Source organism: Neolamprologus multifasciatus, chromosome 22 (genome assembly GCF_963576455.1).
Source record: "Neolamprologus multifasciatus chromosome 22, fNeoMul1.2, whole genome shotgun sequence".
Lineage (NCBI taxonomy): Eukaryota > Metazoa > Chordata > Actinopteri > Cichliformes > Cichlidae > Neolamprologus > Neolamprologus multifasciatus.
Window position 1 is genome coordinate 24533743 of NC_140459.1, and position 25382 is coordinate 24559124.

Genomic DNA, 25382 nt, shown 5'->3' on the forward strand with positions numbered 1-25382 from the left:
TTTTTGCAGTCTCATACTTGCAGTCCAAGCAGAATCAGAGCTGATATAGCACTCTCTAGTGGAGCAAGACGCTATATGGGTGTGTTACATGTTTACCAGAAACCATAAAAGGCTTATGTCTGTGTGCTGCTCTGAGAGATAAGGTAGCTGTGTATAGTAACATTGTTATGCTTGCAGTTTATAAAGTAGGTCAGTTTTGAAGTTTTTAATAATGTATTGTCTGTTTTGTTTATTTTCATATTTGAAGTGATTTTTTTTATTACAAACGGGCGACTTTGGATAAAGAGTAGAGTTAATTAATCTCATTAGTTTGGATTTAAAGATGCGCTACAGTTGTAATACACATGCATTTCATTTAATTGTGATTAGGGCTAATCTATCTGCTCAGATTAAAGACTTTACACACAATATCTATGAAAATAGAGGCTCTAATGATAGTTTGGGAATTGAAGGAGTCAGTATTTATTATCTATTTTGTTCCCGACCTAAAACCCTGTGTAGTTTTAAAGCCTTGTCCACTTCTAGGATAAAAAAGAAAATAATATTGGCCAGGACTAGAATTAATAATTGTTTTCTTCTTAAATAATCAGTTGTTACATCACTAAACAAAGCTGCTAATGTAGCAGCTAACTGCCCAACTTAGTTTCCTTCCTTGATAATGTTATCAGTAGTTAAATGTTATTTAAAGACATATTGTAATTCAGTGTTTCTGCCACTTTGGAGTTTGTGTTCGAATTGTTTGTTGATGTTAGTGGTCAGTACTGTTTCTAAGCTCACTGATTAATATTATTCATTTCCAATTTAAATGAACAAATAACACATTTAATTAATTGTTTGAAAATGTATTTAAGATTTTTTTCATGTATTTTGTGTTAAATACATAAAAAAGCTGAATCAACGTTTTGGGATTTCTTTACCTGAATGATTGAGCATGCATCAAGACACATAAAAAATGCTTCACGTGGTTACACAATGAAACTTTAAATGTGTGGTTTTATTTGATCAGCCGTCAAACATCTGTAAATAACAACCCTATAGGAAGGTTTATTATGACAAATGAGTGTGAGAAGAGATCTTAAAAACCATAAAATATTGAATTTAAATATATGAGTTTTAAAAAATGGCATGTTCTCCACACACTTTACCTTTTCAGCAGATCACACACCTGGCTGGAGCTCTGATACAAGATGCAAATCAGAAGGCTAAAGGAAAATAACATCCCAAGTTGTTATCGTTATTTTAAATGTGACTGTTGCTAATGAAGCATGGGCTGTATTTTTGTGCCTGTGACCTTTTAACAAGCAGGTTTTGTTGGGTGTCTGAGCTCTGATTATTCTTTCACAGACTATTTGACCTGCAAACAAGCCCAACAGTCTGCCACTGGTGATTTATGATATTATCTTTAGACTCACAAAGACAAGGCTGTAAAACAACCTCTGATTGTCCCCTAAAAGGCACACCAGTTGATTTAAAAGTGCTGAAGGAAGTAGGCTACTTAGCACTTTACAAGTAAATATTTGGCTTTTTTTTTCATCTTTTGACCTGACACCTTGAACTGATTTGGAAACCTGCGTTAGAAAGGCTTTAGTGTCCGTTATTTCATCTTTCGCAAGTTTCTGTTTTGTTTAGCTTATGCAGTGGAATGGTTTGTTGTGTGCACTAAAGGCCCTCGCTCCCCTCTGCCCTCTCCACCAGGACCAGATGGTGTCTCTTTAGGCATTCTAATGAATATTGATATGAGGGGTCTTAGTTAACAAGAGGGGGGAGGGTGCATATGTTGGGCCAGGGACCCCCAAAACTGGCATGTAGTAAAGGTCTGTGGTGAGGGGAGTGGGTGTGCAGGGGATTTATATCTGAAGAAAAGGAACGTTTGCGACTTGCAACAAAGCTCCTTTCTCATGCCCGTAAGCTCTCTCTTGTCTCATATTGGTAAGATATTAATATGGATTAGACAGTGATGAGACTGAATTAGTTGCCTGGTGATGTCATCCAGACACTTGAAGATGAGATGCAGAGCAAAGATGTGGTGCAAAGTGTGATATGGCATAAATGGGTAAGACAGAGAGATGGCAAAGGTGAGGCAAGTGGGAGCACGAGGTGAGGAGATGGACAGGTTAATCTGGTGGCAGAGTTCATCCTCTGGCACGGCTCCCAGGTCTAAAGCTCCTGAAAGCCTCTGTGTATTCCAGCCTGGGCTCACCACACTAAGGTTGAACCACTGCCAGCACCCCGGGCTGGGCAGTCTGACCCTGGGGCACTGGGGTGCAGATTTCTTTACGGGAGAAGCTCCACTTTTATTTTACCAGTGCCAGGATTCCTGTATGTGGAGGGATAGCAGGTGAATGATTGAAGGTAATTGCATTACTACCCTCCAGCTGGTGCAAGCCAGCTGTAGCCCCCTGCTGTGACCCTGTTATTGGGGGAAAACACCCATTCAGGGGGCAAGAGAATCAAAGTGCTGCATCTTCACCAGCAGGAAAGCAATCCCAGGATGCAGTACTGATCGTTTGTTTGGCACCGAATCCACATTAACTGAATTGTCCTGAAGCCGTGTTATATTTCATACCCTCTGCAGTTTGTCAGGAAACATTAGCAGGAACTCATCCGCAGACAGATGATGAACTGAGGCGCTGTCAGCTATTTATAACTCAAATTAGACCTTTGTTAGATATAAGGCTAAAGGGGCAGGCAGGAAGAAGGAAGAACTATAGAAAGATGTAAAGGAGTTGAGATTGGCAGAGACAGGCAGGGGAGTGAGGGTACTGGGAAAAAAGTGATGGAGGGAGACATAAGAGAATAAAACTGGAACGGCATAGCTTTTCATCGTGAGGACACAACCTTTACTGTCAAATAAAGCCCCTGTAGCCCTTAGATAATGAGACACAGTGTCAGACACATGCATACTGCTGAAGGCTTCCAGTAGGGATGTAGAAGCTTCACAACTTTAGATTATATCAGTGGCCAAGCGGGTAGTTTTAGAATCTATGGTAGAATATGCAGAAATTAGCTCTCTTATATTGGAACATTTTTCATGGGTAGCTTTGTTTTAATTAGCATAAGGAAGCTTTAACTGGGTTTGCACTGGTGGAGTGTGTGCACAAAGCTCCACACGTGTCTGTCTATACTGAGTGAAGTGGGGGGCTGGTCGCCTCCTGAAAGCCAAACTTTGACAGCCGTCTTGCTGGCGGGAGGGGTTCATCATTTGATAATGGGGAGGGAATAGCAATGGAGGGAGCCTGTGTGAGCAAAACAGACACGAGAGAGAAAGAGCAGCGGGGGAAGGGAGGAGGGTATCAGACTCAGGGGATAAGGCAGCTGGGCTGAAAGCAGATCTCATTGTGCGCTTGTCCTTCCCAAGTCCCTCCAACTCTCTGCAGAAGCACCTGCGATCACTGCTGTCGAGCTCTGCCTCCTCAGTCGAGGCATGCAGATCTCAATCGCAGGTCAAATTGACAGAAGGACGACTTGTTAGACTCTGTTTTGCTTTGCTCTGGCGTTCTGAGTTTGGGTTTTGTTATGGCGCTGGTGTAGGCATGGTTGTTTACTTGAGGAAGAGCATCCACTCTCTGCTGTCCGTCTTCAAGAAAAAGGGTGAGTGCCGACTCACGTGGAGGCTGCAGTAAATCTCTTTAACTTTGCTGTGATTGATTGTTTAACCAAGCTTTTTATCATGCTAAATATACCTTAAAAGCAAGTACTGTTTTTTCATTTTAACTGACATCTACCTCAACAGTTCACAAACACAAACACACAAGGATGTGTAAGAATTAGTGTTGAAGGTAATTTGGAGGTCCTGTCTAATGAGATAAAGCTCTTTGCTGACTTTTTGGGGGGGAATCGTATTAATCAACCCAAATCCCTAAACCTCCTGCAGGGGTCTGGCAGAGTATCAGGGAGGGCTGCTTCTTCGGTTATTTGTTGTAGAGCGCATATGTGTTACATATGTGAGTAATTGTCATGAGATGCTCACAGTTTTCAAGTGGAAGTTTATAGACTAAACCGAGTGTAGTCCATCCTAACTGGGAACCAGTGGGAGCGATAAAGGAAGGAAAAGGAACAACTCACGCTGACCCTTGCTCAGCTAAGATTTTAGCCAATTTGCATGACTGATTTCCCATGGAAATGACTTCCCAGTTCATACACAGTTGTGCAGATTTTCATGAATTTGTGGTTCAGAATCCTAGATGTAGCACTGTGATGTAGCTGCCATCACTGTGGTTTACACAAGAAGGCAAGAAGCCACAATTTTATCCCACATGCCAAAGACATGAATGTTTAGTCAGTTGATTCTACGTTAGCTAAAGGTTTGTATTATTGCTTTTCTCTCTTTTTGTTTGCCTTGTGATGGACTGGCAACCTGTCCAGGGTGCCTCTTACCCAGTGTCAGCTGGGATCAGCTCCTTAGCTGTCATTTGACGTCGAGCAAAGCAGTCCTGCAGAGAGACAGAGCTTGGTCCAGTTCCCACACAGGAGGTCCTACCAGCAGGGTTTCTTGCAGCATCCTTGCATGAGGACAGATTATCGGCAGTAATCCCTGTGGGGTTTACAAGGAAGCAAGATACTGCAGGAGATTAGCCAGGCCATAGTTTACTGCCGAGGGCCTGGCCAGACTGGGATGTCTGCACGCCAAACTTGGATGAGGAGACTTAATAAGTGTGCTGCATTAAAGGTGCGCTGACAAACGCACATTTTTATCAGGTGGAAGTGAAGCAAGTTCTCTGTCAAGTTGATAAATGTCTGTATTTATGCTAACACCATTGCTTTCATTGGGATAGTGCAAAGAGTTGATGTCTCACTATTGTTTTAAATCTGAATAATTCTGGATAAATGCTGTTGCCAAAATTAGTAGTTCTGATGTTAAAATATGTGTGAATAAAGGTTCTGTCACACAATAGGATTCCAAAACAAAATGTTCCGCTAAAACAAAATGGTAGGTACTCGATATAACTCCAGTTCTGTGAGTGTGTTGCCCCTGCTCTAACAGGCATAAACCGGTAGTTTTGTGCCTTTGTTGTTAGCTGTGCCATCCCATTGACCTTGCCCTTGAGCAGGACAGTGATGGGTAGACATCACAGTTGTTGCAAGACATGGTCACAAGACATATACCTGGACGTTTCAGTGCACGTTACAAAATTAAGACCATTCTTTTTGGTGAATTTCAGGCATTTAAAAGTATAAAATACCAAATAGATTTGACCTTTACTATTTTTTCTTATTATATCAACAGCTGGTCCCAAGGTGAATGAAGACCAGAAGAGGTTGACAGTCCATTATACAGCCTTGCAGCACTACCAGGAGAATGTTTTCATTGAGGGCAGCAGGCCTCAGTACTTGGAAGACCTGCACACTGAAGCTCAAGAGGGACTCAAGATACAACAGCAGGAAGGTAAGGCACATTCATTTGATTCTTGATATCAATATGACATAACATAACATTTTGTTAGGTCTTAAACTGAAGATTTTTGTATATCCCACTTTTTTAAAAAAAAAAAAAATCTATGGTTACATAAATGATTGCATGTCTGTATAAGAGTGATTGTATATGGAGCTTCAGTTTTTTCAAACTTGTCTGTTTGGATCTCTCAGAACACAAGAATGGAGGGAACTTTCCTGACAATGAAAGCATTGCTGTAAGTGTCCTAAAAGCTCTGTGGATCGTTTTACTCCTTATTCCTCAAAGCAAAGACAGCTACCTAACTACACACCTCTATGTGTGTCTGTGTGTGTGTATCCCTGCAGTCCACAGATACTCTCCATCCGGAGGATATCAACTCCAAGGATGGAGATGCATCTCCAGAGTCAAGAGCCAACTCTGGGAATACTGATAGCACAGTAACCTTTGCTGCGATGACAAGACCTGCGCTTACCCACCAAGGCAAGAAACAGCTCTGCTTGTGTGTGTAGAACTTGGAAAGGAGGGATATGTATGCCTTCATCTTAGAGGAATAGGAGCTAATCATAGTGCCCATGAGAGCAGTTTGAGCTTTGTTCCTGAATTTACTGCTTTATGGTGAGGTGGGTACTTATTTAACATGCACGTCTCATTCCAGCTGCTTGGTGCCTCTGCAGTTATGGTGTGAAATCAAAGGAGGAGGAACTCGATACACAGACACACACTCATACTAACATACTCTTATGCACAGCTGAAGATTTTTTTCTGTAACTCAAAGAGTTCTAAACATCTAAAGACATCACAGCAGCTCTACACATCACAGCTGAAGGGAAAAGCGTGCCATTCTGTGTGTGCATGCAGGGAGTCTAATTGGTATTCAGATCATATATTTCCAAAAAAAAAACCCTTAAAAATGATCAAGAGAAGAAAAGTGCCTAATATATTTTACTTTATATATAATATATTTCACTGCTCCCAGTATTTAAGCACTGTTCTTACTGGCCACTTTTTTGGGTGCACCTGTTCAACTGCTTGTTAAAGTAAGTATCTAATCAACCAATCATATGTCAGCATTCCATGTAGGCATGTAGACATGGTCAATATGATCTGCTGAAGTTCAAGTCTCAATCTCTGCTGGCATATTAGGATTGTAGGGTCAGAATTTGGCATAAATAACATGGAAAGCGTGGTTCAGGTTGGTGGCAGTGGTATAATGGCGTGTTTGATATTTTCTTGCCACACATTCTTGCCCCCTAAGTACCAAATGATCATTGTTTAAGTACCACAGCCTCGCTGATTATTGTTGCTGACCATGTCCATTCCTTTATGACCACAATGTGCATTTCTTCCAACAACTGCTTGCAGCAGGATAAAATTCCATGTCACAAATCATTTAAAATGGATTTCCTTAATATAAAATTGAGTTCATTGAACTCAAATGGCCTCTAAAGTGACCAGATTTCAATCTAGTAGAGCATCTCTGGGATATGAGATTTGCATCACGGCACATCTGCAGCAACTACATGATGCTATCATTTCAATACTGAGCAAAATTTTTGTTTCTAGCACTTTGTTAAATCTGTGCCACGAATTAAGGCAGTTCTGAAGGCAAAATATGTAACTATTAAAGTGTCCAATGAGTGTACAACTTTTTTTAGTCATGCCAGCAATCTGGCCCTAAGATTGATCATCTCCCTTAAATATGTCAGTACATACTGGAAACATTACCATTAATCCTATAAAGATATTCATGGCGCCTACATATGTTGTTGAAACACTGACCTTTCCTTGAGTGCCATCATAAAATGTGCATACATATTTAGAATAAACTGCTGAAACTGGCTGCCAGCTCGGAATATTTAGGCATTAAGTATTTTTCTTAAATTTGTTTTTATTTTTCCAGAATCTGTTATGTATTACTTGAAAAGCTAATGGCATTTCCATCCATTTTATTCATACTGTTTGGTACTAATTGTCACTCTAATGGGCTACACCAAAAAGTAGAAGATTTTTAACCGCATACTTGCATCCCATTACTATGCTAGGATAATCATTAAAGGCATGTTGGTGGTAACATTTAGCTTAGGTAGAGCCTTAAAGAGCTGCAAATATGAGAGTAGATTATTAGGAAGGATTAGCATAAACTTGCTCCTTCTCCCTGTTTTAACCACATACTTGCATCCCATTACTATGCTAGGATAATCATTATAGGCATGCTAGCATGTTAGTGGTAACATTTAGCTTAGGTAGAGCCTTAAAGAGCTGCAAATATGAGAGTAGATTCTTAGGAAGGATTAGCATAAACTTGCTCCTTCTCCCTGGTTGTGGGAATACCTGAAATTTGCTGCCACATTTGTCATAATGACCACAATTAATCACTAAAAAAGGACAGTCAACAGAATTTCAATTAGCAGTTAGCATAAACATGAGATAGGGCTTTGCCAGTTCTACAGCACAACTTGCAAAGCAAAGAATTCACAATTCAGTTTTTTAATGTGTGGCAAAAAATCAGACAAGAATATTGAAGCCTGAAATGTGCACATTTGAAAGTTTTGGTTTTTTACTTACAGGTTCTACATTCAAGCCCCTGAATCCAATCAAAAGACAAGATAAGAGCAGGAAGAAGACCAGGAGAACCACCATCATGGGTATTCCCAACCAGGTCCAGAAAGAACTTGGTACGCTCAAAGTATTGTTCTTTGTTGATGATGAACAAAAACTATATTACCATGTTACTAATGGTGCTAACAGTGATATTCCTTCTTCACAGGCCTAAACAGAAACTCCACCTTTCAGCCGCTTGTTTCTACTGAGGTCTCTGTCAACACACAGATCAGTAACAGCCAATCATCAGGTGTCGTCACCATTTCTACAGATGATGGGACTCCAGTGGCAAATAAGTTGGGAGCAAGGGTACATGTTTCAGAGCTGGAGGTAAAGAGTTATTCAGAAAGAACCTATTCATTGTAAATAGCTTTGATATATGTTATAAGTTTAATATGCCTTTTATATTTCAAGAATGGTCCACTCCACCCCACTCTAAGCAGGCATTCAGAGGTGAAGAGCTGGTGAGGAAGCATCTCCAGGACCACCAGGACTTTGGTTCCCATCTCTTTCCCACCTCCAACCTAAGACCCAAGTCTCTTGCAGTACCTGGCATGACAACATCCACCTCTTTATCTCCTTCAATGTTCAATTTCCTCCAGGAACCCCAGGTAGGAATTAAATCAAGCTGTTAGATAAGAAAACTGTCTTTAAATTAGTTGTGTGAACTTTGTTTTTAATTCCTAGTTGATTATTGGTGATTTGTCACATTTACATGTGAAACATTTTCTGTTTTCTTTCAGGGGCCAGTGATGTCTATCTCTCCACAGGCCACTTACTTGTCTACAATCATTCCTAATGCTGTAATGCCAGCATCGATTGAATTCATTGAGATTGACCGCAGTACCAGCCGGACTCGTGGCAGCAGTGTCAACCATGGCAGCAGTGTTCGCACTGTAAGCAAAAGCAGCCTGGCATCTGGGGACTCGGCAGTCAGCCCCTTGCTATCCAGAAGATCAGATGGTGACACTTCCCAGACAAACCATTATCACAATGATTCCACACTGGCCACATCAGCTTCAGGGTCAAACTGGAGTGAGTCAAAGTCTTCTGAGACCATTATTTCAAACTCATCCCCACTGTCCTCCAAGGGTAGCACACAAAGCAGTAACTCTTCACAGAGAGTATGTCTAAATGGGCAAACCAAACAAACTGCTGGGGATCAGGACCTTGTTAGTTTCCGTAGCTCAGTTCATGTGATTAGCAGCCCTAACGGTAAAGGTGAAAACCTTGTTACAAGACCAGCAACAGAATCTGGTGAATCGGTGGTGGTGGCTGCTGGAGAAGAAGCAAAGAATAAAAAGAAACGTAGCCTTTCAGTTATGAAGACCAAGCAACCTCCAGCACCACCACGTAGATCAAACTCTCTGTACAGTAATAAGATTAGAGGTAACTCCAGGGTGGTTCTTGTGGATAACAAAAGTCTTAATGACTCTGCTTCTGGGGAGGTGACATTTACTAGAGAGAATATTGTACCAGAGGATGAGACAAAGTTGGTTTCTACAAATAGCACTAAGATACCCGAAGATGTATCAAACTTCCTTAGGTCAAGCTGTCCAGATTCTTCCGCCAATCCTCTGAGTTCTGCTAAGGCATCTTCAAATGAAGATGGGCTATCTCCAGAATCTAGTTCCTCCCCACAGAAAGTTCCACCAGAGGATGGGAAATTTGAACGGACCATTTCTCCATCTAGTGGCTACTCTAGTCAGAGTGGCACGCCAACGCTTTCTCCAAAAGGGATCTCCCCAACCTCCCCGGACAAGCAGAAGAAGAAACCAGTCAAGCCGGAAAGATCAGCGTCGCGAGCCTCATCCTCAGCAGCATCTCCTTCATCCTCAGTTACGTCTTTATCATCTGGAACATCTGAGCTTGCCAATACAGAGGTTTCTGTGTGTAGCTCAAATCAGCCCCCACAGGGATCTTCACCACCTGTTGCTACAAAAGACCTTCCACTGAAGAACAATACCTCAACCTTTAGAGAGGAAGTAAATGAGCTACTGAATATCCCACCACCTCCTAAAGTCAAAGCACCATGTCCTCCTCCTCCAGAGACATGGGTCCACAGCAGACGCACCTTTGAGCTCCTCTGTGGGCCTTGCCCTAATGTTAAACAAAAAGCAGCACAAGTACAGGAAAGCACAAGTAACGACACAGGAACCCAGACTGAAACTAGGAAAGAGATGCAGGTTTTGGATCAAATTCAAACAGTTACAGACAAACCTATCATAGAACTGTCCAAAACTCAAGCAAAGCCTGAGTTACTATCAACAATGCATCCTGACAGAGTCCATGTGGTGCAGGAGGGTAAGGAATATCCAGAACAAGAAACACCTTTCGTCCAGGACAAAAGAAAAGCAAGCGTAGATGTTCAGCAGCAAGAACAGAGTAGTAGCTTTATAATGAAGGAGCCAGAGAGTCAAGGGACAACTCCAAAGAAAGATCCCCCTCCTGTCATGAAGAAACCCATGACACTACTGCACAAAGGGGAAATGGTCTTGGCGGAGAAGTCAGTGGAGAAAGAGAACAATGTAACGAGTGGCACAGCAGAGGTCACTATATCTGTGGAGAACTACACGTCTTTAGAGAAAGGTGTGACAGCTTTATTTGACGAGAGCAAGGCTGAGATGGACAGAAGTGAACTCCAGTCCATGCAAACACTTTCAATAGAGGTCCCCAGAATCAATAAGTTTTCTCCGCCACCTACCCCTCCCCCAGCATACCACCCAACACCGCCTCTATCAAGGAAAACACCTCCCTCAGCAGTATCTACACCTCCAAATGATTTACAAAGGGTACAGGAGGAGATCCACATTGTAGAGTCCTCCTGGCCACCTCCACCACCTCCTTTGGAAGGGGACTCTGTATTTGATGGAGTGGATGAGGTTGACTTTCCTCCGCCTCCTCCTCCATCCATCATAACCGACAGTGCACCAGATGTGATGGCTGGTTGCGTCACAGAGTTGGGCAACCCTAATGTGCAGACTGTACAGAGTTTGGATTTGCACCCAACTGTTCCACAACCAGTTATAAATGACACAGAACCAGTGACTGACGTGCAGGTTCCAAAATCTATAGCTTTTGAGGAGATTTCTTCATCTGTTTTAGAGACTGTATTGCCTCCACCAGTGGAATCGCCTCTTATACCAAGTATGAGAAGAGCAGAAAGCCCAGTACCAAACACAGCTGTAGATCGTCCTGGCAGTTTCCAGAAGCGAGGTTCTCTGCAAATTGAAGATCCCCCTGTGTCCATCAGTACTCAGTCTTCAGCTCTGACTGTGCCCGTAGCACCTCCTCTACCGTCAGATAATTTAACCCATGGAGTTAATTTCAGAAGACATTCCAGCCTAGCAAATCGAGATGCCAGGACCAAGGAGCTCCTCTCCCGCCACAAAAGTGTTCCCATTCCCAAAGAGGATGCTAACATACCTCTTGTCACCCCTTCCCTGCTTCAAATGGTTCGCCTGAGATCAGTCAACATGACCGAAGATCAGGTGCAAAGTCCGCCAGAGGACAAGTCCACAAATGACGAAGCACCAGTTAAGGATAATTCCTCAGTTTCTATTCAAGGATCTCAAAACATTCCTCAAAAACCCATCCGCAAGTCTTTGTCACTGAAATCTCCCCCTCAGGCCATTAAATCATCCTCTGTGACAATGACCAGTCCTTCAATGCGCTTACAGGAAGCCATACGAATGAAAACTGCAGCAATGTCTTCAAGAGATGGTCTGCCCTCCAAACTGTCATCGACATACAGCTGTGTCACTGACCCAGGAGCTTTGTCACGGAAATCACACGAAGGATATGACATGCACAAGTCTCCAGCTTCTACTGCTAGCTTTATCTTCTCTAGGAGCACAAAAAAGGTTGTCATAGAGACTGCCTCATCCCCCGACGCTCAGGCAAATCTAAAGCAAAGCTTGGCAGCTGAGCTCATGCAAGTGTCCGATCAATCCAAGGCTGCTGTGTTTACATTTGATGGAGTGAAGTGTGATAAAGTTCCTCCACCTGTAGCCAAGAAGCCGACGCAAAGCAGCATCAACTCTTCACCGAGTCTTCCGAATTCTTTGTCAAAGATGGAGGTCAATGTCAAAGGGAATGGAGCAGTAGTAGGAGGAGAACATAGGAGTGGAATAAACCTGTCTGAAACAACAAGTAAGTTTGGTTTGTTAGGTTTGTTCTGTACCAGCATGAATAAATAACTCTTCCAACTCTTGCCATGAAAAAGCAGAATGCAAAGCAGAGGTTGCAGAATAAGAGTCACCTCCTGCACAAGCCCAGTACAGATGCTGCTGGTTTGCCTACAGACTTTTTTTTTCCAGTTAAATGCGCAAGCATGTGCTTTAATTAACCGTAACCTGAAGCTCGTGATCATGTCTCAGTAATTCAATTAGATTAGGAAGGAATACTCATCAAGCGTGTTCCTGTAACTGTATTATGGTGATGCTATAATGTCTAACCACCACTTGTCTTCCCCCTCCAGCAACCAGAGTAACAGCGGACACAATTGAAACACTGTTCTGAAAGACTTCTTTGGTGATTAAACAAGAACCAGGCTGATACCAGAGGAACAGAAAAAGGACAACTCACAAGAGAGACTGACTGACATTAAGAGACATTAACTAAGTGTTTGTGTGCGTTTCCTCCAAAAAGCCTTAGCCTGTATTGGCCTTCCTTAATATTTATGCAAAAAAAAAAAATCACTCCCAATTTCTTAAAATAGCTTTATTCTGGAGTATTTTTCTAAAAATATAGTTTATGTCCTACTGAGGCCCCTCAGGGTGAAGCACTGTACATTGGCTGAATTGCAAATATTTAGCTTGTGTTAGATCGCCTCCTAGAGGTTCCATTAGGTAGTTGTAATTTCAACTCAGAGAAAACAATTTGTCTTCAAAAAAAAAGCATTTCTGTACATAGATGGTCTGTTTCCCCCTCCTCTTGTATTATATATATTGCAATATTGTCTGACAAAAGCATCCACTGTAGGACAGGATATCCATTCCTTACTTGGACTGAGTGAAGAAATTACTGAGCTTAGCATCATTCACGCTTTTTGGTGTGGAAAACATTTGTCAAAAAGGGATGCTGCATACTTAAGAATTCAGTGTTTTTGTTTTCCCGAGATGCACTTTTGTAAACAACATATGCTAAACAGTTCAGAATAAAAGCATCTAAATACGGGAGTAGGTGAAATATCAAGTAGATGCTTTTTTTTTTAACAATTCTTGGGTGTCTGCAAAGCCAGCTCATCAGTATCCTATTTATTTATGTGTGATTGTTTTTACCAGTAGCACTGTCAGTCACCTTTTCCTAGCAAATATGAAATATTTAAGAATCTGTTTCATCTGAAAACCACCTTTAGGGCTACAACTGGGGTGACTGGCCCTGGAGGACCATTACACTGGAGCAGGATGTCAGTGTTTTCAAAAGCGGACCTATTATTGTAATCCCTGTGAACCAAAAGCTCAGACATCACGCCTCAGTTTCAGATGGCATTTTTTAGTTTTGGATGTTAATGTAAGTGAGAGTGGGAATCTCAGGCACACAGCACTGAGTACACAGGCCTGTTAAGGAGCAGCCAATCAGGAGAAAGTTTGCTTAAACTGAGGGGAAAGAGACAAAAACAACTTGTTTCAGATGGTTGATGAATTAAAGCCTGGGTTTAAAAAAAAAAATCATTATTATTTTGAACTGTGAATCATGCAAACTACTTCATCCATTGATAAAGACATGCAGCTGAAACTGACCACGATGGGTCCACTTTAATAAATGTTCTGTAACTCTGTAAGCCTTTTGATGGTGGAAAAAAAAATACAGCTCAATATATTTGCACAAAACTTTCCCCCTCTCAGAATCATTGATGAGTGAATTATACTGACTCCTCACACAGGGTCAAAAAAATCTATGTTTTGCTGATTATAGAGAAATATGTGCAGTTATTACTTCTATAAATAAAATTTAAGTGTATTAAACTGTTTCCTGTGTTCATAGTTCAAAAACTTTCTCACAAATGATATTCTCACTTCAACCAGTGTTTATTACACATTAGAGATGATGATGCATGGTTTGATTATAACAACTAATGTTCAGATCTGGATTTCTGTGCAACATCAGTCAAAATACAACCGTCATATAGTACAAGGCATATTGATTTTTATATACATAGGATGTTGGGAACCCATAAAACTATGCTTAGTAAGCAGATTTGGCAGATTGGCCACAGTCCTGATGTTCACATTTACCATGAAGGCAAACAGTAAAACAGGTAACTAAGGAAACGTTCAGTCCCTTTTAGGAAACCTGAGATATTTTTCATTGGCTACTTCCACGAATGAGCTATAAAGACCAGAGTCCTTTAACTGAAAAGGCCCTTTCTTCCCCCACATGTGTACTAGTAACACTAAACAACTTCAAAGAAAGGAAAAGTAATGAATCAGGTTGTTAATTACATCATTTTTATCTTTTATATGCTTTTCCATTGATGCGTGATAAGAGAGTTTAAAACATGTAAGACACAAGGCATCATGTGCCGTCACTCTTCAGGAAACATCCAGATGAAGCTTGATGCTGCTGCCATGGCGACTTGATGGAAGTACTGTTGCTGTGGCGAGCAGGAGCAGCTTCAGCGTTTGCGTGTTTAACTGATGTTCCCTCCTTTGAGCGTCTTACATGTGATCTGCCCCAGTTTGGTCATCAGCTGCTTGTCTTTCCACTGAGCTACACACTCGTCTGATATCTTCAGGTCAACCTAAAATACCAGATAACACACATGATTTTATAGTCTGTACTTTAAATGTTAGATCTTTAGTAGAGGGGGGAAAATACAGCGGTTTACCGTTATAGAGATTCACAAAGAAACATACCTGGAGTTTCTCCCACACCTTCTTCTTTGGGTTAAGTCTATCATCTGGCTTGCCTGACCCATACCCTTCCACAAAGACCCTGTCTCCTGGCAACGAACCTTCTGGAGGATCCAGAGGCTCCACCTTTCTGGGCTCGCCCTCACTGGAAAACAAACAGAGATCGGAGGAATTGGAAATTTAAGCTAAATTTCACTTTGTACAAAAAAACAAAACAACCCAGCCCCCAAAAATGAAACTCACATAGAGGCACACAGCAGCATGGCTTGAGACTCGATCCCACGCATCTTCTGGGGTTTCAGATTGCACAGCACCAACACCAGTCTGTCCTGCAGGTCCTCCTGTGAAATGTAGGCCACCAGCCCACTGACTACCGTCCTCGGCTCAGGCTCTCCTACATCGATCTTCTCCAGGTACAGAGAATCAGCGTCTGGATGCTACAGAGGGGGGAAATTATTTTTAAGCTCCACAGTGATTATCCAATGATGTAAACGTTCTGATTATAACGAAATGACAATAACTTACCTTCTCCACACTGAGGATCTTTCCCACTCTGATGTCCAGTCTGGATGGAGCCAGCTCATCGTCCTCTCCTCCACCACCACCTCCTCCTCCGGCCTTAACGCCCTTCCCTCCTGCTTCTAATAACACACAAGTAAGACAGCACTAAGTCTCAGTATGAAGCCAACTCCCGCTTTAAGCCAAGGCAGCCACACAGTTTGACACCGACTTGTCTTTGAGGGATCAGGATAGGCGTTGCTGGTAAGTTTACGGAGCTCAGGAGACTCGAACTTCTTTCTAATTGGCTCCAGTAGCTCATTTAGTGCAACCTCCACAGAGGCCTTCAGGTCTCCAGGGTGGATCATCTATAAACAGCAGTTAACTACAGGTTAAATCAGAGCTCGTTACGGGAAGACTTCATTGTTCAAATAAACCAGTTAAGGCGTCCTTCACCTCTGCAGCGAAGTCCTTCTCCACTTCCTCAAACACACTGTAAACTTTGTCTCCGCCCCACTTTGCGTCTCTCTTGATGGAGAACACTGAAACACAACAGTACAAATGATCAACTCATTGATTATTCAAATTGATTTGCCAAAAAAAAAGGAAGTCTGAAGCCAGGTTGCAGGAAGAGATTGAAAAATAGTTTCTACCTCCTCGTAGAGGGAAGAGGACATATTTGACAAAAGAGAGAACTCCATTGTTCTGGATGTTGCCCGGCTCACAGAAAGCCTTCTTCAGCTTCTTCTTTACATCCTCTTTGGAGTCCAGGAGATCGATTTTCGATTCCTGGAAGCAAAAACAGATAATAAAATGAAGATGGACGGAGTGTTGAGAAAATTTCCCGTCGAAATCTTGAACTCCAATCACTTCCTTCCATGACAAACTAAGTTTATATGACCTTACCTCTTCTGAAGAGCTCATCTTAGCCCCCGTCAGCCCCGGCACCATCGGGTTCATCAGGTGGGCACGTTTAGCGTAGCCGAGAGAGGGCAGGTACTGCCGAACAACACAGGTTAAAAGCTTGAACAGCTGCACAAACAGCTGAATGCTATCAATTCTGTACTAGTCTGTTATCACACTTTCACATGTAACTAAATATAGAAGCTGACATGAGAGAAAACCTTAAAATTCTCAGAAAGGTAAAGAACTGGATCTGACTCTCTGATAATAACAGAATAAATGTTCTACATCTTCTATAACAGAAAAACTCGTTTGGCTTTTTGTGAGAGCACCACGACCTTTGAAGCATCAAAGTCAGGCTAACTTCGGGGTTAAAAAAGTAATCCCTACAGCACACTACCATTCATAAGAGTGCAGGAAGAGGAAAGTAAATGAACTTCCCATTCCTCTCTGGATGTAAAGGACTGCATTCTGAGCACGGGACTGCATAGCCAAGGACCTAATGAGTCTCAGCCTCCACAAAAGTCAGAGCAGGTGTAAGTAAGCGTGGCCAATGAAGTCTCAGAATTATATCACAATGACTCAAGGAAATTTGCTACTTGCACTGATGACAGTCTACCTCATTCAAAGCGTGCACCACAAGGTGCCAGTAACAACAGCGGCAGCAGTAGAGTGCGATAGCAGTGACACAACAAAAATTAAAACATAAGTAAAAAAGCAGGTATTACAAAATATGAGATTTAGCTCTAATATATACAAATAGCTCAATTAAGAATATCCAGAATATCACAAAGATGAAATATATATGACCGACACTTAACTCTAACCAGTGAAGTTGGTTATTTGTTACTTTCACTTTAGAACATGTGTAAAAAGGGTGTAACTATTGACTTTGTACTGTGCCTTAGATGGACGAGTTGTACTGGGATATAAGCCACAAGCAGGAATTATTTCTTTTGTCACTCGGTGGTGCATTTGTGGAATCTCAGTCTCTCGTTGAACGTGCTCCGGTGACTAGCCAGCATGTCATGGAGTGGGTGGGAGGTATTGTCCGCTATTTTCCTTATCTTATATATTATAAGAGATATTTTTATATCTCTCAAGCATTTCCTCCTTCAACTTTGTCTTCATATTCTCAGTGCGTTTTTGCATAAAGTAGTGAAACCGGTTTGATCTTTACCGTTTTCTTTCATAGTTTGCAAAGTGTGTGCCTCTTACAGTCAAACCACTACCACGCTATTGGCGTACAGCTGCTCCCTTTTTAGGTAACAAATCGTCATTGGAAGCTCACACGCCGCTCTCGCACTCAGACATAAGTGGGCTTAGGCCATTGCTGCCCACACTAGCAAACAGAAATGCATCACTATATCACCAGATTCACAAGATGACGCTTTTGTAATCGCGTGACAATTATACCAGTGTTATTGTGGAAGGTATGATAAGTCACAGCACTAATGTACTGGATTCCTTTAGTCATTAGCAGCTGTGCGCTGCTGGGAGGCTGCAGAGGACTTGAGCTAAAACTAAAGGAAAAACCTCTGTAAATGTGCAAAGGTGTAGGATACCTTCTCTGCCAGAGTGAAAATCTTCCTCTGGTCAACACCTCCAAACTGAGCATCCACTTTCAAGTACTCCTCATCCAGAGCCTGAGAGCATGAGGAAAAACACAAGATACGGTTACTGTGATTAATACTAAGCTGTGACACGGACACATCTGAGAAACTTCAACTACTGCATTGTCACAGTGTGATGACACCAGCGTCCCAAGTCTATGAACAGCGTTATTACCTGTAGGCCGGGGTACAGCAGACCACTCAGGAGAGGATGCTCCACCTGTTTCACCACCTCAGCTCCAGCCTTCTTAGCATCGTGCTCTGTCACCATGGAGGACAGGCGGTACACATCCAGAGTGTACTCCCTGGAAAACATGGTAACACCTACACGTTCAGTATGACCTGCAGCTACAGGCAAGTTTTAAGAGACTGTAAAGTTGAACGAGTGGATGTCAGATCAGCCTCTGAATCAGCAAACAGACCTGCTGAGCTGGAAGTCAGTTCCTTTGACAAACTTGAGTTTATCCAGAGGCACACCGATGCTCTCCAGCATGGCCTTGATAACCTGCTCGTAGTATTTGACCCTGAGCTCCAGCAGCTCCCAGGGAGCTTTCATGTTGTCTAGGTAAGCATGCAAGTCTGCAAACAGAACAGTGACCTAAGGAAAGGTAGAAGAGGGGGTAAAAAGGCTTTTTTTTTAATTTAAAAGCAACTACAAATAAAACCACAGTCAGCTCTGCCACACCCACCTCACATCCAGCTTTGAGGAAGTCTGCTATCTTAGACATGGGGACAAAGTAAGCTACGTGGGGTTTGCCAGTGGTTGCTGTGCCCCAGTAAACCCTGAGCTCTCTCTCCTGAAGGACCTGCTTCACCTTCTCCTCTCCAAGGACCTCCTACAATACACACACACGAGCAGAAACATGTGAGTGTGACCTGTATGCTCCAGTAACAATGAGCAGCTGTCTGCGTTTCCCACCTGGAGGTTCCTGGTGATGAGGTTAAATTTCTCATCTGGACTCAGCTGATCTGCCATGGTGCTGGGTGCTCCGACTGTAACACAAGCACAGTGGTCATCCTCCTGGGGTTCTTAATAAGGGAGTTCCAGTTAAATCGCCTTCGGTTGATCTTGGCTACAGACAGGTATGACTAACATTCGTCTGACTGCCATGTTTTTTTCCATTGAAACAAAACAGTAATGCATATAAATTTTGCGCGTTTTAAAAAATTAAAAATACTGCAGCTCAGTTTGCTGTCTATAAGCCGTATTCATGTAATAAACTTCACTTTGATGCTCCATAGGCTGTGCAGGCTAGCCAATGAACATAACGGTAGTTTTGAAAAAGACGCAATTAGCCCAAAAAATTAAAAAAATAAAAATAAAAAAGCACATCTTTTCCCAGTAAATTTGCTAAAATTCAGCATGTAGCCTACAATTTAGCTAACTTTCGCCGATGAATGAAGGATCTAATTAGCGAGAAAACCATGTGCAGCTAACGTTCCCTAGCTCCTGTGGTTATAATCTATTCAACTGCTTTTTTCTAGTTGCTACATTTTTTTTGTTTATCTCACAGCAACGTCGTTCTACGGTAAAATCACACTGCACAGTAGCCGACTTACCTCAAAACCCGTCTTCTTTCAAAGAGTCCTGGGTGAGAGAAACCGGCTGAACGGACCTGTCAGTGTTGCATCAGCGACAGCCTCCGCTCTGCTATCGATTCTAGGCGGAAGTAATCGAGTTCAGAGTGCAGGTCCTACCGGTTGGTAAAACTTTTTTCTTTTTTGCCCTCCAACATCCTTACACTAGGAAATGAGATTTATTGAAAAACAACGATGATAAATCATTACATTTCATATAATGATCAGAATGTTAAAAGTTAAGTGTTAAAAGGCTCTGTCCACTTGTTTTTGTTTTTTTGTTTTTAAGAATTGTCTAATCGTTGTCTTTAATAAACTGAAAGTTTAATTCCTGTCAGAGTACAGTACTCACTTATATTCGAATTTTTTCTTCTACTCTTGTCAAGCATTTCAGAGAAAATCTTGGGAGTGATCAGGTAATTATGATCTAATTACAATTGTGATACTTAATAATTTAAAGACAATGGCAAACAAACTCTTTTTTTTCTCCCAGGGTGGCCAGAGGTAGATGGATTGTTGGGGAAATGCTGGCAATAGTTCAATGCACCAGAGAAGAGTCGCTGACACCCAAGGCAGTAGCAGTAGAACCCGAAAGATTCCTCCTCTTTAAAAAACAAAACAAAAAAAACCCAAACAAACAAAAAACAGTCCTTGTTAGGACTGTAGGAAGCTTTTTACACACTCACAAAGACAGATATATAAATGAACAGAGAAGCGTTCCAAGTAAAATTGGTCTACTAAAGTTTCTGACATCTGAATATTTGCTTAGACTCAGTTCTTTCTCTTGTCAGATAAGTCTAAAAGGCCTAAAGAGTTCAGTCTGCCACTTTTAGATCTGTGCTTGTAGTAAAATTAAGAACTCATTCTGCTGTTGGAATTTGAATTTCAGTCACCTCCAGGATTTCTTGGGTGCGCTTTAAAAGTGCTCCAGACCCTCCTGTCACTGGCTAAGGCACTCGGTGTGTTGTGTGTATGACCAATGTCACCCTTGACTTTTAGTGAACTGTTTCTGGATACCTGCAAGAAAGAGGCGGACCCCAAGGGCGTAGATTTGGCATGGACGGAAGGGACGTGTCCCCACCAATATCCAGCGATTATTGAATTGTCCCCACCAATAATTTGATCTCTTCGAGTAAAGAAAAACAAACCCGATAGAAAGAAAAAAAACGATCTGTCAATGTCTCATTCACCCAGCGGTGCAGAAAGAGTTAAATTACGTTCTCTACTGGAGTCCTACGTCATGTGACAAATATGGCCAATGTGATTGGCTGTGCCTTTCAGGGAGCTCTGTTTAGTTTTAGCAGCGGCAAGCCTGCGCAGTGAGGACCTGCAAGGAGGAGAGGATGGCAGTAAAAAGGAGGAACCTGGATATAAGAAAGTATTTTTCAAAGAAACCTGTAAGTCACTTAAAGTCAAGTTCACTCATAAAATGTGTCCGCCATAATAACGTTACACGCTATGCCAGGCTTTGGCCCACATCAGTCTAAAGCTGTATGTAACCATGAATAACGTGTTTGGAAACTAACTGCACAACATGCAGCACTATTAGTTATCTCAGTCTCAGAGCAGCATTTCTAATTTTGACTGAAACTGTCAGAGAAAACGGCAGCCTCGAGCAAGCCAGGATATTAGTTTACAGAGGCTGTTAAAATTATATGTCTAACGTTAAAATGTTGGTGACACAATAATTTCATCCTAACGGTGCTGACATATTCACAGGGTTCATTTTTGAGACAAAATATCATGAGGTAGTCATGATTTTGCAAATATTCCAACCAACAATGGTGATGCAAGATCACAGGTGAAATTGGATGATGACTTGTTGGTTCATGACTGTATTTGAAGCACATGTGTGACTGCATGTATGTGGAATGTCTCATTGTTATTTATCAGGTGACAGAGGCAGTTCTGCCATGTTGTAGCTCGGACAGAGGTGAAGATGCGAGGTCACAGGTGACTGACTGATGATTTGGTGCTATAGATTAACTAGTATTTACTATCATGACAGTTGTTAGGCTGCTGATGTAAATATATTCATTAGTGTATATTTGACAAACAATCTGAATTGACACATCTCACTTTTTATATGGCACGAATCCATGTGTTATTTTATCAGGTAGCAATATGTCGTAATGCAGTCAGAGGGGAAGAGCCAGGGCCAAAGGTGAGGCACATCAAGCACAGAATAATAATTTTAATCTGTGGATAAAACGCATGTACTGAGGCTGAAAGAAGCTTCAGTGCTCTCAGGAGACTAAAAAGATGGCTAAGGTTAACAATAACTCAAATGAGGTTAAACAATGCTGCTGTATGTCCACCAGGAGAGACTGGACAGTATAGATGTAAAACAAATATGCCAGCAGTTTATCTCAGTTAACGAGAGGAGAAGGCATGTGTTTGGCTCCTTCACATAGTGGACATTGAGTTGTTATGTGGGACACCAGAAGTCCATGTCTGTTGCTGTAACAGTAGTTCATGTTTAGAATAAAAAAAGTCCCAGCTCACTGATTTGATCGGGGCAATAGTGCCTAAAATGTTGCATAATTTTGCTGAGAGATCTTTTACTTTGTTAAGATTTACTAATCTTAGATGAGTAGTTTTATGGACAAAAACCACCAGGTCATTCAGTGTTCCCTTCGTGCTATAAGAGATGTTGGTGTACTATAACTGAACTAATTTTGATAAGTCCTTAAAGTCATATTCTTTTACTGTCATGACTCTATTTTTATTTTTGTATGATACCTGATTTATATGGAATATGGCTGAAGTAAACTAAAGCCTAAAATACTTACGTAATTTAACATTATATAATTCACATATAAAACTATGAATTGTAATTTTAAATGGTTTAAAAGCATGTAGAATAGCATATGTAGGCAAGTATATTTCTCCTTTTTTATCAAGAAGCAAAGACAAAAAGGAAAAAAATAAGAAACAGGGCAGGGTTCAGTGGTTGAATCATCTGTCCCCACCAATGCCAAAACCAAATCTACGCCCTTGCTCTGGGCTAATACTGTAAAAAGCAATCATTAGTTTTCTTTGTAATATCAGATCATTTGTTTTGATAAATACATAGGTCAGTATCAGGGTTCATGTGAGCTATTTTAGCAGTAATTTTACACCTCCACTATGATAGTATTTAGCTGTTAATCATGTTAGCAAGGAAGCCAGGGTTTGTAATTCATTCTTAATTTAGCCACGCTGCATGAATTTGGATGATAACATTTTTGAAAATGGCAGTTTACTTTATCGGGCAATTATAAAATTGCATTTCTTAGGCTGGCTTTTAAGGAAGGAGGAAAGGTATGTATCAGGTGGCTGAGAAGAAAGATGGAAGTGGAAAGGATGTGCAGGCTATGGGACAAAGTTGCTGAGACTAGGTTAAAAAGAGGTGCATCGCCTCCATCAGTCTTCTCTGTGGCCCTGCTCTTTTCCTCCTGCCTGGAAGCTCCACCTTCAGCATCCTTTATACCACCGCCTCTGTACACACATCCTAGCAGGTCTAACTACTATCTTGTAAACACTCCCTTTCACTCTTGCTGCTATCCTTCTGACACACCCACTCCACCCTCCCTTCTCTTCTTCACCCGTAGGACACTGTCCTTCGCTTTTGGATATCCTGATAGTCTTCTGTGTAAGTTGTTATTCAAAGGTTTCAAATCTATTTCTTTGGAATGAACATAAAATGAGGAAATGCAAAAGAAAATTGTATAATTAAACATATGAATTATGCCAGAATATGTTTAACAGTTTATTTAAACCTATCTCATGTTTGTGCTTCCATAGTAAGTCATCTGTTGAGGGATTCTGGGCAAATAACTGTTGTAACCCACACAGATCTCATAGATCGCAATTATGAGCCCAGATATTCACAAACCAGTCAGTACCCCTGGGCTGAAATGTGCTATGTTAATAATACTGTGACATATGAAAGTACAACACACTTAAAAAAAAACGGTTCTAAAATACCAGGAACAACAAAATGAGTTGGTGATGCAACTGTATGCAGTAAACTTGGGGTTTTCGGGCTCTTCCAGGACGTCGGTAACTGTTTCCATCTGGTTATCCAGACTTGCATCTTCAGTATTCAGTTCCTTTTGAAGACACAATTTCTGAAACTCGTTTTACATCCTGTTGCTTCTTTGATGAGAGCACCTTCCACATAAAAGCTGTTATTATGCCAGCAGCAGACTTCTCATCCTGACTCACACTGATCTGAGTGAAACACAGTCATGATCGCATAATTAAAGAAGAATAATCTGTGTGAGGGATTTTATTCTGTCTGTGACGTGTTTTAGTCTCCCTGGCAGAATAAAATATAATATCAGTCATCATCAGATCAACAATACCATAAAATAACCAGTTTAAATGTCTCTGTCCAGCTGGGCTTAGGGGTCGGGGTCAGTATTTAGAGTCAGAAGTCGGGCTCCAGCCGGGGGAGCACCGGGAGGATGAGGTTCCCAAACGAGGAGTCCTGGGTGATGAAGAACCCGGAGGAGTGGACGTGAGCGTGCTGCAGGGCGGCCTTCTGTTGGGCTGCGATGTGCTGCTGCTCGGCGCTGTCCCTCACCTCCTTCAGGCTGGGTCTGGACGACAGCGCGATGTTGGCTCCGGGGCTGTTCATGGACTGGCTCTGCAGCAGCCGCCTCTTCTCCTTGTCCAGCTCCGCCAGGATGGCCACACGGGTCTTGTTCTGAAAGCCCTGTCCCGGCGGGTTAGCAGCCATGTTAGCTAAGCAGTTAGCAAACACCGGTTTCACGAGTCCACGAAGCACATAAAGCCGACTGCCGGGATTGCTTCTTTAGGGTATGTGGTTATATAGAATATCTTCGCTATGGAGAAACACAAAGCACGCACTGTCAGAGATAAGACATAAAATACCGCCTTTAGGCAAAGGAACTGGACAACTTCCGGCTAATAGTTCTCATTTCAAAATAAAGGTTCACGGAAACATCAGTTTTTTATCGTTTTATCTTACGGCAACACGCAGATGACAAAGGTTAAATGTTTATTTATGTAATGATGTTTTGTTTTTTTTAAAGTATGACTTCTACCAGGAAGAAAATATTCATCCAAATGTCGTCGTTTATGTGTGCGAAATAAAACCAACATTTACCAAACAGTTATTGCAATTTCGTGACTGAACACTAGATGGGATCAGTTCATTATGAATCATAAACCATGTGAATGTGAAAACTGGGTTTCACTAGAGCGACACCTGAAAATACGACGAGGACTCTCGTCATAGTTGGAGTGCAAAGAGTGGCCAAATTATATCACTAAATACACCATTAAGCAATTAATTAAGTGGATGAGTACGTAATTAAAATGGAAATAAATAAATAGTGTATTAAATACAATCATCAATTCATCAATTCATCTTTTTTGAAAAATATTTTATTATTTCACCATTTAATTGATTATTTCATGGTTCCTTGGCAATCTGCAATCTGTCAGCCTTACCCATTAGAGCCAGGGCACAGGGATGACGCTGATCTGGTCAAATATTTCAGCAGGTGTTTCTCAATAATAAGTACACACAGTTTGTACTTGTATACTTGCACACTCGCTTCCCCGTTTGAGGACGGGAAGACACGTCTTGGAGGCAAACAACACAGCTGATGACATAAGCTGGGCCTCATTGTGTACTTTACTCCCCCTTTCCTCTTATGATAAATATTTACAATAAAAATGGCAAATAACAGCCTAATTATCTGTTATATTTTACAAATATGCACAATCATAGTACGATTCTCACCTAAAGTCTCATTGATGTCAAATTACTTTGAAAGGTCATAAATTGATTTGAAAGAAGTTAGTAAAGAATTGTGTATCATTATATGAAATTAAACATTACTGATTAATCAAGACGACACGGTTCAGCAGATCTCTCTTAAAACGCTTAAAATACAGTTGAACAAATGTCGAAACAGATCA

General features: G+C 41.5%; 3 protein-coding genes and 1 long non-coding RNA gene across 8 annotated transcripts in view; 2 read left to right on the forward strand and 2 right to left on the reverse strand.

Annotated features, from left to right (window-relative positions):
• nhsl3 (NHS like 3) overlaps window positions 1-13965 on the forward strand; it is a 40920-nt gene extending 26955 nt beyond the window's left edge. For 3 of the 5 annotated variants that reach the window (XM_085147509.1, XM_085147508.1, XM_085147511.1), the window contains 8 exons: window positions 5228-5386; window positions 5587-5630; window positions 5740-5875; window positions 7963-8070; window positions 8163-8326; window positions 8437-8607; window positions 8740-12148; window positions 12477-13965. In XM_085147509.1, coding sequence (XP_085003635.1) covers window positions 5228-5386; window positions 5587-5630; window positions 5740-5875; window positions 7963-8070; window positions 8163-8326; window positions 8437-8607; window positions 8740-12148; window positions 12477-12517 — 4232 coding nt within the window. In that variant the 3' untranslated portion in view covers window positions 12518-13965. Of the gene's footprint in view, window positions 3592-5227; window positions 5387-5586; window positions 5631-5739; window positions 5876-7962; window positions 8071-8162; window positions 8327-8436; window positions 8608-8739; window positions 12149-12476 lie in introns of all 5 variants that reach the window. The other 2 variants (XM_085147512.1, XM_085147510.1) reach the window with 2 other exon arrangements.
• Window positions 13966-14009: 44 nt separating this feature from the next.
• On the reverse strand, window positions 14010-19558 carry yars1 (tyrosyl-tRNA synthetase 1). Its single transcript, XM_085147521.1, has 14 exons — window positions 19428-19558; window positions 18787-18860; window positions 18557-18703; window positions 18290-18465; window positions 18043-18172; window positions 17820-17900; window positions 16258-16350; window positions 16005-16140; window positions 15808-15893; window positions 15584-15719; window positions 15379-15494; window positions 15097-15290; window positions 14857-14998; window positions 14010-14741 (listed from the first exon to the last, which is right to left on the reverse strand). The coding sequence occupies exons 2-14, from the start codon at window positions 18841-18843 to the stop codon at window positions 14631-14633; spliced, it is 1605 nt and encodes a 534-aa protein (XP_085003647.1). The 5' UTR covers window positions 18844-18860; window positions 19428-19558; the 3' UTR covers window positions 14010-14630.
• On the forward strand, window positions 19461-20573 carry LOC146493551 (uncharacterized). Its single transcript, XR_014871761.1, has 3 exons — window positions 19461-19567; window positions 19832-19861; window positions 19939-20573. It is a non-coding gene; the product is annotated as an uncharacterized LOC146493551 (long non-coding RNA).
• Window positions 20574-23720: 3147 nt separating this feature from the next.
• On the reverse strand, window positions 23721-24397 carry LOC146493552 (SOSS complex subunit C-like). Its single transcript, XM_085147527.1, has one exon. The coding sequence runs from the start codon at window positions 24169-24171 to the stop codon at window positions 23860-23862; it is 312 nt and encodes a 103-aa protein (XP_085003653.1). The 5' UTR covers window positions 24172-24397; the 3' UTR covers window positions 23721-23859.
• Between the last annotated feature and the right edge of the window lie 985 nt (window positions 24398-25382).

Bases quoted from the DNA above. Each gene is read 5' to 3' on its own strand.
- yars1 (XM_085147521.1), bottom strand. From the start codon at position 18,843: ATGGCAGATCAGCTGAGTCCAGATGAGAAATTTAACCTCATCACCAGG. The intron at 17,901-18,042 runs GTAATAACGCTG...TCATGCTCTCAG, and splicing joins TGCTGTACCCCGGCCTACAG to GCTCTGGATGAGGAGTACTT. The intron at 15,495-15,583 runs GTCGGTGTCAAA...GTGTGTTATTAG, and splicing joins TCCTGATCCCTCAAAGACAA to AAGCAGGAGGGAAGGGCGTT.
- LOC146493552 (XM_085147527.1), bottom strand. From the start codon at position 24,171: ATGGCTGCTAACCCGCCGGGACAGGGCTTTCAGAACAAGACCCGTGTG.